At 44.7% G+C, this 12,359-nt stretch overlaps 1 protein-coding gene across 5 annotated transcripts in view; it reads right to left on the bottom strand.

Annotated features, from left to right (window-relative positions):
- Positions 1-12,359, bottom strand: part of rarga (retinoic acid receptor gamma a) — a 54,616-nt gene that overhangs the window by 19,346 nt on the left and 22,911 nt on the right. For all 5 annotated transcript variants that reach the window (XM_069527020.1, XM_020096188.2, XM_069527021.1 and 2 more), the window contains one exon: positions 8,850-9,223. In XM_069527020.1, coding sequence (XP_069383121.1) covers positions 8,850-9,018 — 169 coding nt within the window. In that variant the 5' untranslated portion in view covers positions 9,019-9,223. The remainder of the gene's footprint in view (positions 1-8,849; positions 9,224-12,359) is intronic.

Here is a 12,359-nt window from a genome sequence, read left to right as displayed (position 1 = left end):
TCACAGACGTGCACGGATGCAGTTATGATGAAGTTGTGTGGGCATAAAAACAAAATTTGTTAAAGCCGCCAGCCACCTGAATGATCACGAGACTGTGTCATCCAGAGTCCCACCGTGGAACTTCTAGCAATTCTAGTTTAGGCTTCTTTAGCGCAGGTTGTTCTAAAAGAGAAAATCCAATTTAAAAAGCAGCACTCCTTCACAGTGATGTTAAATCAGAGCAAATCAATAGGCGGTCTGCGGTCAATGAAACAGCCTGTCACTGGCCCTAACTGTTGCTCAGCAGACGGATAGACTCAGGCTGGGCTTAAGCAAACAGCCTGATACAATGGGAGATATATGATAATAGAATGGCTTCAGTCTGTGGTCCCCACACATTCATCTCCCCCTGTCAGACCAGTACAAGTGGTATGGCCCAGCAGGCAAAAAAGACACCATTTCCTGTCAGTCTGTGCTGCTGGCTACGCTCTTCATAAACACACAGTGCCCGCCCGCCCGCCCGCCCGCCCTCCCTCCCTCCCTCCCTCCCTCCCTCCTCTGTCTAACACTTCACTCTTTTTCCTGTCTCATGAAAGAAACCATGCTTTCAGGTTTGGGCCTATTTCGAATGATTTTGATTAAAAATGTTTATTGACCTAAAAGCTGTTCCTCCGCCTGAGAGATGTCTTGTTTATTTTCTCAAATTGGCACATACACATGTGGGCTGACAGTGCTCACATATATGCACACAAACAGACACACACATTTAACAGCTCTTTTGTTGCATCAAACAGCAAACAACATCAGTGGTTTTTTAGTGTTTCTTCGTACAGTTGTCAGGTCATAAAACAGGGCAGCTTTATGACGGCAAAAAATAGAGCAAATTGCTATCGATGAACGATGCCCCTGCTGACAGTTTGTTCTTCTTCTACCTCTTCGCACATTGAAAAAATCCCCTAATCTAGATGCATTTCAGATTAAATCATCTATGCCCCAAGTCACATTTTTATGAACCACAAGCATTCTTCTCACACTCGTTTATTGTCTCCTTCCTGTCTTTTTTCTCTCACTGCTAGTTTCATGCAGCATCCTGGAAACTAAAAGCTGGCTAATCCCCACAGTGTTCAAATGTTCTATGTAACATCGACGTTGTATGCCAGGGCAGCTCTCTGGGCCAGCTGAGTTGCAACCCCATCGATTAATAATATCATGCGCTCACACTCTTTTTTTTCTTTTTTTGCAGATTTATGGACTCATATCTGAAATGTCCTGGTTTCGACTTTTCTTTTTTTTTTTTACCGTGTTTGAGACTATAATTCAGACCACTAACCCTGTGTTCTCCACTTATTGGCAGCATTGTGAACCGAGTCTTCCAGCACTTCAGAGGCTTTGCAGAGTGAGTTTAGACATCTAATCTACACATACTCCATACTTCTGCTGACCCAGGCCGGTCCCTACCTCCCCTCCCTCCTCTCCTTCCTTCCCCAGCCAGAGAGGTTGAACTCTGGAAGAAACCCCCACTGGGCCACTAACTTTCCCCCCAAACTCATTCTGCCCTCCTTCCTTCTCTCCCTCACTCTCTGGCTCTGCATCGCTGTCCTCCATTCCTTTTTTTTTTCTTTCTCCCCCTCTGTTTCTGCAAATACTCTCCCCCATTTCATCAAGTTCCCCATGGCCATTTTCCCCGACTGCATGATTTGTTTTAGTTGACAAAGTTCTCTGCTTTTGTTTCTGGTTTTGGAAATGTTTCATTTTCAGTGGCTGCCAACTCACTGCTCTTTTTGTGTGTCTGCTGCTTTCAATCACGTTTAACTGCACAGCACACATTTTAACACATATTGAAAATGTTTAAAAATTTCCCTCGGTGAGAGGATTTGACATCTTTGATGTTTCACCTCTTTATCTGAGGGACTCTGCTTATAGCGCCACATGGGCTACAGCCTATAGAAAAATCTGGCTTTACTACTGTCTGACACTCAGATGCCAATTACAGATAAGACGTAAACTTCACATTGTTGCCACTTCCTCTGTATACAGTCATTCAGGTTCCAGGAAAGCAGTCAACAACACGGTGGTGTGTAAGGCAATAAAGGCAGCTTGTTTTTAAATGCCTTTGCACTCAATGCAGCATGGTGAGTTTGAAAGGAATGTAGAGCTTTTCCATTGCTGATGTGAGCATGTGTGCAGTGTGTGGACATGCTGAAACAGATTGCCGGTGATGATAGAGATACTGAACACCAGTCCACAGTGGCCTCCGACTACAGCCAGATTCAGGTTACACAGTGTGCACACGCGCACTCGCACACACGTTTCGACTTCAGAGGACATTCAATGACTTGTGATGACTTTGATTGTTTTCCTGGAGACTTTCTCTAACCTTAACTGGTAAGTAAGTTGCCTAACCCTAAATCATACCCTTATTTTAACCTAAAGTTAAAAACATCTCTTCACCTTAAAATGTAATGAATCAGGTAATGGGGACTTAAGTAAGACAGACTTAGGTCCCCACAACATGAGTAATACCTGTTCTAACAAACACACACACACTATTTATATGTAGGTTATTGTAACAATTAAAGAACAAAGTTGCTTGATGAAGGAGCTAACAGACAGAATCTGTAAGTTTTGTCTTTTTCAGTTATTAATAAAAAAAAGAATTTATCTAAGCCACAGTATGTTTTTATGTTTGTCAGTAGAAAACAGTGCACAATCCTAGCGTTCCTCCTCATCACATCCATCAACCGCTCCGCCAGCCACAGGTTTTACACATGTTCGGCTCTGACACGACATGAAATCTTATCAACTCATTTACCTCACTCTCTCACTATATATCTCTGGAAGGTACCTGGTGTGTCATGGAGGGGAGGGATGTTGAAAAAATGAGGTATGACTTATGAGAGAGGGAGAGAGAGTGACTATGTTCACCTCCGTTCACATGCTGGTCCCAGACAGAGCTACTCTTCAGAACACTATCAGTCTTGGCCATCTTTCAAGTCTCTTTTTCGCTCCCTGTAACTGCACTGTCATGACATTTTGCTACCTTTGTTGTGTGTGTGTGTGTGTGTGTGTGTGTGTGTGTGTGTGTGTTGGGGGGGGGGAGACAGATCTCTTAATTGTTGTTCCAAACATAAGAAACCACCATCTTGTTCTCATAGGTCATGCCCTCCCACGCCTTCTAAGGGCCCGTCCCTCCTTCATCGCCATTGCGTGCTCTTGGTCTTGCACGTGCCCACAAAGACCCATCTGAAAACAGACACCTCCCATTTTTAATATCTTCATCTGTCGTCATGTCAGAGCTGCACTAAGTGGCCTCCCCCTTACGCGCAACCTTTACAGAGTTTCCACACATGAAGGCACAAGCTAGCACGCATACACACTAGCATACAAATGCACGCAAAATAAGCAGCAAGTTTCCAGCACTTACGGCAAATTGGCTCCAACTTGCGGAGAAGGATAACAAAAGGAAATCCAAACAGGAGAGAGGGAATTCAAGAGGGCATATGCCAAGAGGGCTTAGGGGGATATTATCTGAGGGAAAGATATTCCACTCACTATCACTCACAATAACTTCTTCTGTGGGTGGTTACATTTGTCTGGAAAAACTAAGTGGGCCTTACTGTCCATCATCTCCCCCTTATCTATTGAATCATAGCCAGCAATGGTTGCAAAATGAAAAGAGCAATGTGAGGGGAATCGATTTCCAAAAAATTGAAGGGGGTAGAGCGCCTGTCATCTTGAGGCTTGTGGTTGCCTAGGGAGATGAAAGCAGGGATGTAAGTCCATGCAGAGCTGTTTATTAAAGCAGAGGAGGCTCCAGTCACACTGATGGATCAAGGACGCAGCCAAACAGCGCTACACATGCTGTCATCACACAACACAAGTACACACAAATGGTGCAGCCCTAGCATTGCTAATTTGCTATGTAGAACATGGTCATAGCGGCAGAGATGCCAGCAAACAGATGGCTCTATAATGCTGCTTTTTTTCTGATGAGATTTCAGCATTCATAACATTTTATGCCTTGTCAAATCTAATACTAGCATTGATTTAGCTTAATAACTGGGTGATTCATAATTTAATGCAATACCATCTTTCATAACTGTAAACAGAACTGATCCTGAAGTAATAAGAGACCGAATTCTAAAAGGATTTTTTCCGATGTAATCTTAGCACAGGATGGAAAGGTCATTTTATTAAACCTTGGTGATAATAGTATTGATACCTGGCAAAATCCACCTCGTACATCAGTACCAAATTACAAATCCCTTTCACTATACAGAAACATATGCATATGTTGCCTACAAAAAGAGATTTCTGTAAATCTCAAATTAATCTATCATTCCTGAAGATCTATATCTAAAACACCTTGAAATCATTTGTAATGTGTAACTCCAGGCTCGGACCATTTTTTCAGCCCATCCAATCACTGACAAAGATTGGTAAATGCCACTAAGATTGGCAGAGGTCAATGATGGATCGACTTTGCTCTCAGAAGCAAACACTTAGGTGAACACTCACATAAAGAGCAAACAGTGAGAGAATAACAACACTGGGAGTTTGATGGGAGTTTTTGTCTTTCTGTGTCTATAGGGAACCTTGTCCCTGGAGGGAAGTGAGGGGTAGTAGGGCTGAGCTCATCATTTTCATATCCATACATAGCTTACTTTCTCTTTCGTCTCCCTCCCTCTCTTCACTCAAATATACAGTATACCCACATGAGCACACACATAAGCACCAAGACAAATCTAAACCTACAGCGTCAACCACATACCTACAGACCTGGGCTGAAACCCAGCACTTCAACCTTTATGAAAATAAATCAGGTGGCACAATGCGATGTTTGTGCTCAGCTTCTCCTTCAGTGGAGAAGGCTTCACTCTGTTAATCGACATCCTTCCCTGCTGTCCCTCTCCACCATTTAAATGTTCGCTTTTACATTCCCTCTCAAACCACATTTCCCACCGAAATGGCTCCTTTACGCAACTCCCCAAGCTCCCAAAGCCAACATGACCTCCTTATGTGTGTGTGTGCGAGTGAGTATAAGAATGCAATGAGTGTTTTTAATTATATCACTCTGCATGAGGATTTTTTTTTCTACTGGGACATTTTGGTCGTTTTCACAGCCTCTCCTTGTTAATGGTTTGTTTGTGTGTGTGTGTGTGTGTGTGTGTGTGTGTGTGTGTGTGTGTGTGTGTGTGTGTGTGTGTGTGTGTGTAAACGGGTGCACACATGCATGTGTACACACTTTGCAGGCAGTATGCTGCTCTTTATGTGTGTGTGTGTGTATTGCATATAAATCCATTCCCAACTTACATAAATAACTTTTCACTTTGTCTCCACCAGAGGCTCAACTGAGCAGACTCCGCTTTTACACAAGTTTCAACATGCTATTCATTCCATTCTATTAATACAATGCTTTTAATTTCATCCCACTGTGATGCAGCTCAGACTCTCACAGCTGAGCCTCTCATGAGCGCTCGCTCGGTTTCCATCACTCTGTGTGAAGCTAGAAATTATAGTATGAATGGAAAGTCCGAGCGCAGTAAAAGGACTTCACATTTTGGTCCGAGCCATGTGGGCTGAAGGAAATGACCTACCAGCTTTTCAAAACATCCCTGTGGCTGGGTTTGGGGCCAGGGCTCCGGCCCTGATTGGTGAAAGCTTAGAGAGGTGTTTCAGGGCTCAGTGGCGATGTTATCACATAGTAAGTGGCCTTAATGGGCTTCCAACTGTTTGTTTGAAGGACTCCCATAATGACAGGGATCAACTGATAACGGCCTCCGCTCCACGCTGCACAGAGAGCAGCCAGAGCCTCTCATGGATGAACTAACGCCACTGCGCCTTCATAAAGATATGGGTGGTAGGGATGAGTGTCTTGCAGCACACCCACATGGTCAATGAACCTCAGTTACACATGATTTGTAGGTTGAAGTGAAGCGCTAAGGTTTTCTAGGTCCACTTGCTTCCTATGGATTAAGAGCGAAGAAAAGCTATCTCTACATGTGCAAACACAGTCCGCCTATACCCCATCCCTCCCCTTTCCTGTCTCTTCTCACCTCTGTGCAAAACAGGTATTTCCAAAGACACTCTGGTGCCAAAACAGAGCGTCGCCACAAGAGGTGCGCCAACCTGTCAGCACAACGTGCACACAGAACAAAGGTAGGTGTCACCCGGACTACCTTTCGAACAACAATTACACACTAAGCTCTGACGCTATGCATGAACACGGTGCTATTTACTGCACACACAAGCACTCACACAGAGAAATGTCCAACGGTGCTACTCCCTTTATGTGGAAGGTATTTTCTCAGTCTGGCCTACAGACAGCCCTGACAACAATGAGCAGGCCTGTTAAGCCAACTCCTGGAGAAGAAGTAGAAGAAGAAAAACAGGGCCTGGGGAATGTCTAAACCGAGGCCCTTTGTCTTCTCTGCTCACATTTAAGAGAGTGGGGATTGAGACTGCTGTCAGTAAAATGACTTGTAACATTCCTTGTCAGGGGATACACCAGTAGGATGTTTTAAAAGGCGATACTGACAGCTGAGAGTTTTCCACCAAGGCTAAACCTTAAACTGATACAGAGTTGTATTTTTGTAGACGCTTTAACACATATAGTGACATTTTTGTAATATATAACAAGGACATGAATTGATTCATCAATTGACAAACAATCAGTCAACAACCAAACGGTTCAAATGGTTAATTGTTAAGTGAGAAAGGGCTAAAAATACACTGGTTCAAATTATTTTTCTTTTTTAATGAAGAAGTCAAGAGGTTGAGACGTAGTATTTTCTGACATGCACACTAAATAATCAAATGAATAAACAATTAATAATAAAACTATTAATAAGTCAGGAATACGCTAATATTGACATACAAATTGTAAAATAGGGTCAATCTCTTCACATAAGGCCGAGTTCAAGTGAATTGTCACGATGATCCTGACTTAATCTTTGACCCCAGCCTTGTTTAGGCCCTGAGACAGACCAAATAAGTGCAGTCTTTAACCCCCATGAACGCCGCTGCTGCCAGTGTGGATGTGTCAGTACAAGCAGCCATGTATTAAGTCCCAGTGCATGTGGTTGCCTGTGTCTGTTTGTGCTTTTAGATACTTGCTTTTTGTTTAAACTCATGCCAGTGTAAAAACCAAAAAGGATCCATCTGTCAGTGCTGTGGGATTTCGCTCTGCGTCAGGAGTATGTTTCTCGTTTTTCAATGAAAGAAACTCTGTGTGTGCGTGTGTGTGTTTGTGTGTGTGTTTGAGAGAGAGACAGAAAGAGTGGGAAGAGTGTCTCTGGTGATCTGTTTGCATGTGTGTATCTGTGTGTTTTCCTAGCAGGGTGTGTTCTTGGATTCCACCACATTACCCCCAGGTGCTCTCTCGCTCTCTCTCTCTGTCTCTCTCTCTCTGTCTGTCTGTCTGTCTCTCTCTGTCTGTCTGTCTGTCTCTCGCTCTCTGTCTCTCGCTCTCTCTAGTTCTGTGAAAATACCTTTAGGATTAGGTGGGCAGCAGCAGCAAAAAAAAAAGGGGGGGTTGAGCGTGGGGTTGAGAAGACTGGGTGTCAGGAGGGTGGGGGGGCGAGGTAGTGATTGACAGCTGAAAGGCTGGAGAGGTGCTCAGGCATGCTGCGGTGGTGGGGGGAGAGAATGGGACTGCACACACAGGCAGGGGGGGCTCTCAGGCTCTGCACTCAGCTGTTGCCACCCACACCCATCATTATTAGTCCCTCCACAGCCCACCACCACCTGCCGACCCCTTAGCAGTGCACCCAGATAAGGTTTCTTCTGCTTACCTTTACCTCATGAAACAAAAGTGCTCATTCTCTTTCCTCTCTCTCTCTCTCTCTTTCATCCTCAGCAGTTAATTATGCCACTGTGGTTTTTAATACTTTCTGACCAACAATCCTGATGCTGATTAAAAACCTGCATCTTACAACTAACTTTCAACGATAAGTGATGTATGTCGGCAGCATTTGTGTAATCTGCCTGGTTTTTCCATGACAGAAAAACACACTGGATTGTCAACAATCTCCTCTTTGTGCTCTGTGCTCCATACATCATCCCATCCTTGCACTTCAGAATACAACAGTGCCCCCTGTGGTCGAGTCTAAAACGACAAGCCACAAACTACAGGCTTAGTGGTTTGAATCCTGCCCTCAATTTCAGCTCACCTGTCACTCCATAAACACATGTAGTATATTCATTCAGAAAAAAACAAGTAAATAAATTGTTTGTTTTGTTTGTTGATGCTCTGCGCTCTCGTCACCTCACACTGAAAGAATGTTGTTTTGTCTCTAATTGCAGACTTGTGGGTTCCCTGCCTCACAAAAGCTCTGTGAGCGATCCACACATACATGCACACACACACACACACACACACACACACACAGAGAGAGAAAGAGTGAGAGTGAGAGTGAGAGAGTGAGAGTGAGAGTGTGAGGGAGAGAGAGAGAGAGAGAGAGAGAGAGAGAGAGAGAGAGAGAGAGAGAGAGAGAGAGAGAGAGAGAAAGACACCAGTGCAGTTTGTGGTCACAACCACACAATCTACAAGACTCTATAAGGAAACCACAGCAGCAGAGTAATCATTGCATTGATGAAAGATCTTCATAGTTTCTTAGGGGATTTTTTTTCTCTTTCACCACCACTCGTCCTATATCACAAACAGCCCCTAAAGTTTTCCGTTTCCACAAAATTACACATAATGAAGTGCAATTTAAATAGTTGTATTCTCCTCTTTCCAGTGCAAGCCCAAATTGTTTAATGTAACCCGAATGAAAATGACGGTGTGGGCAATATATGTAGTTTGTGTTCAAATGGAAAAAGACATATGAGACACAGGAAACAGTGAAACCGTGATGAAAATTACTTACAGAGAGCGGCCATCTCTTTGGGCAGGTCAGCACCAAATCTCCCAAACAGGCTGGTGTTGGCCAGCAGGTCAAAGGGGGAGTGGCTTCTCATGGAGTTGAAGGCAAAGGGGTAGACAGCAGGTGGGAAGCCGGTCATGTGACCCACCTGCTGTTCCCTGTTGGTAGCCATGGCGACAGAGCACCAAGGGGTCCGCAGCAGGCCGCTGTGTGAATGCAACCGCTTTCAAAACACCTGGAAATCCTGGTTGAAATGCTGAAATCCGTGGCCTCTTGAAGACCCTCAGGATGTAGGGAACTGATGAACGATGACGGGACCTCAGGTTTTAGAGAGGGAAGGTCGGACTCCGCTTTAGAACAGTCATCAGATCACTTTTCTGAGGAAGAGAAGGGAGAGAAATTTGTTAATTTTTACTCAAAAGTTTCACCACACAAAACACGAGGGTAAGTGTTTCTGACATGAAAATAAAACCAGTGGTTTGTGTTGAGGTCCTCTGTGGATTCCACAAACACAATTCACCTCACATCAACTCTCGTCCGTCTATGTTCTGGGACGGAGAATAGTTTACACAGTTGTAATCAAAGAAGGATGTGCAAACTTCACCCCAACAGGTATGAGAGAATGGGAAGGAAGGAGGAAGCGCGGAAGACGGCAAGAACCAAAACAGATAAAGACGTGAGGGAAAAAGAATGAGTGAGCTGTGAGAGGAAAAGCCAGAAAAACTGGGACTGGGCGAGGGGAAAAGAAAATAGAAAGAAGTTTGGAAAAAGTTATAACAGGGAAGAGCGGGAGGGAGTGGGGGGGAGAAGAGAGCGAGAAAAAGAGAGAGAGCTCTTGTTCCTGCAGTTTTGAAGAGCTTCCAGACTTCTACAGTGATTCCAGGCTATGCCATATGATTTAAATCACCAGAACTCTACTATAAAGAGCTCCTCTGTTCCTGCTGCCAGCCTAGCACAGCAGCCTGCCTCTCTGCCTCTTCCCCCCAGGACCAGAGGCCCAGACACGGGGTCCAGAGCTTGAAGGGGGGGGTGGGGGGGTCGATTGGGGTAGGGGGCAGGGAAAATGAGATCCACTGATTGCTAACTGCTGCTGTCACTTCCAACTATCTTCTCTTGAGGTCAGGCTCCCATCCCACAGAGTCATTTTGGCTCTAACCTCCTGCAGCCCGCTCGTCACTTGGACTCCACACAGTAGGCAGAGACAAGTCAGGCTCAAGTGTGGACAAGGCTGCAGTTATGCCTCGCTGTTAATACAAGAGAAGGAAAAATCCCACTAAAGCCTCCCATTTTCTTTTTTTTTTTTCATGTTTTCCTTCTGCCTTTCGCTTCCCTAGCGTGATTTCGAGAGTGCGTGGTGTGATCGGCTTGTTTTTTAAAATGTGGCTTTGAAAAAGAGCAGAGCCAAGGAATTTGGAACTGCTGTGGCTTGTGAATCTGGGAGAAAAGACAGGGAAAAAATCTTGGTAGTGAATTTGGTATAAACAAAGAAATGAGGAGGGGAGGAAAAAAAAAAAAAAAAAGAAAAGATCTAAGGCTCAATCTGTGAACTGCTGAACTGGGCGAAAAAGTGCAGAGGAACAGTGACAGGGTCTGGGCACTGGGGGGCACTAAGAGGTGGCGCCGTGCCCAGGAAAAACAGTGAGAGATTTCCAAGACGCACACATATGCACCACAAAGTCTGAAACTCATACACATGCAATCAAGGACAAAAAAAAGAGCTCCCGGTCTCTCTCTCACATACACACACACACACACATGGACACACACCTCACCCCTTGCCTTTTCCAGGGCTCTGGCTCCCTTCCTGACTCTCTCTCTGGCTCTTTCTCTTTCAACAGAGCCAGTTAATTACACCCTACTGCTGCAGGCAGCTTCAAACCACCACTAATTTAGAGTTCCATTACAGTAAACTGTTCCACATGTGCATCCAGGGCCCAGGCAGGCTCGGGTGGCCACGTTTCAGGAAGGAGCAGCCGCCGATAGGCACCCACCCCCATCCTGCCAACACAGCCTTACTGCCATCTTTCTTTTTCTTCCCTCTCTCCACTTTTCTTGCTTTCTTCCTCTCCCCTTTTTTCAGCCTGCTCCTCATCTGAGTACTACCTTTGATTTCTTCTTTTCGGTTTCTGCTTTCCACACCGCATCTCCGCTATAATCATGTCCTTGTACCCAGGTCTTTCCTTTGCCCCCCCCCCACGCGCACCCCATCTTCTACTGCTTATAAAACTTGTACCATGACCCTGCGTAGAAGTTCCACTGTGCGGCTTACACACAAAAACATCACTACACATTTCACAGTGGGCCTAATGGGAGAAGAAGTTCAGATTGGAAAAACAAAACTGCCAGCAGACTCATAATGTGTGTGTGTGTGTGTGTGTGTGTGTGTATTATGAGTATGTTCTTGGCCAGCGTTTCACCCGTTTGGGTATCTGCCTCATGAACTCAAACCAGGCCCCATAAAGGCAGCACAATCTGTCTGCGAGTGCGAGAGAGAGAAGAGAGGAGAAATGAATTAGTGTGAGCAAAGACAGAAAATCAGGCCAGAGCGTACAACTGTATGCATGTGACTTTTGTATTCCCACAGGAGGACACAACAGTAAACTAATCCAGAAATTATGACCAAGCATGAGAATCATACCTAAGTAAACCACTATGTCACTGTATTCAAGTCACAGAACAAAGAAAAGAAACCGGGAAAGAAAGAATGAAACAAACTAAGAATGGAGACAGGGAAAAAAACATAATTTTAAAATAAAACCCAGTGACTTTACTCTCCCCAAACAAAATAATGAATTAATAAAAGAGTTGGCGCCAGTGTTTTTTAATGAGTCACATCAGCACAGCAGCTTTTTACAGAGCCATTTATGTTTTATGTTGGGTCCTGTGGTAGGCTCACTTCGCCAGCCCGTCTGGGGCTATAAGGGGATAAGGGGAATTTGGAGTGACCTCATCCCCTGTTAGCCAGGGCCAAATGGGCATAGAGGGCCTCCCCACTTCCCCTGAGCCTGGGGGGCACACAGGAGGCAGCAGGCGGCCAGGCAGGCGAGGAGCACCAGGGCCAGCGATGGGTGGGTTCACGGCTGCTGCTGGGACTTTCCGTCAGTTTCTTGGAGGTACACTGTGGCAGTTTAGATTTACTTTAGTTGTTTCTGTAAATAGTGGAGTGTCAGACCTCACAGTAGTTCATCATGTTAGAGCAGACTCATTGGTTACACTTGAGATTGATTTTATCAGGACAAGATGTCGTGTAGCAAATGAAATGATATCAATCAAGTCAGCAATTTGGAAACAGAGCTACAAGGCGAGGCACGCTTTGAGAGAATGAGATTTCCTTGTTTGCTAAAGAGTTTGGATTTCAACTAAAGAAAACGGGGAGAATCGAGGAGACATAAAAAAGACAGAAAGAAAGAAAGAAAGAAAGAGAGAGAGTGAAAGAACAGTTCCCACAGATTGAATGTCTGTCAAACAAAGGGTATCAAATCCTCTGTGAGCAAAACAACAATTGCACCTTAA

This window comes from Paralichthys olivaceus, chromosome 6 (assembly GCF_024713975.1).
Source record: "Paralichthys olivaceus isolate ysfri-2021 chromosome 6, ASM2471397v2, whole genome shotgun sequence".
Classification (NCBI taxonomy): domain Eukaryota; kingdom Metazoa; phylum Chordata; class Actinopteri; order Pleuronectiformes; family Paralichthyidae; genus Paralichthys; species Paralichthys olivaceus.
Note: the sequence above shows the minus strand (reverse complement) of the source record. Positions and strands in the feature narration are given on the sequence as shown.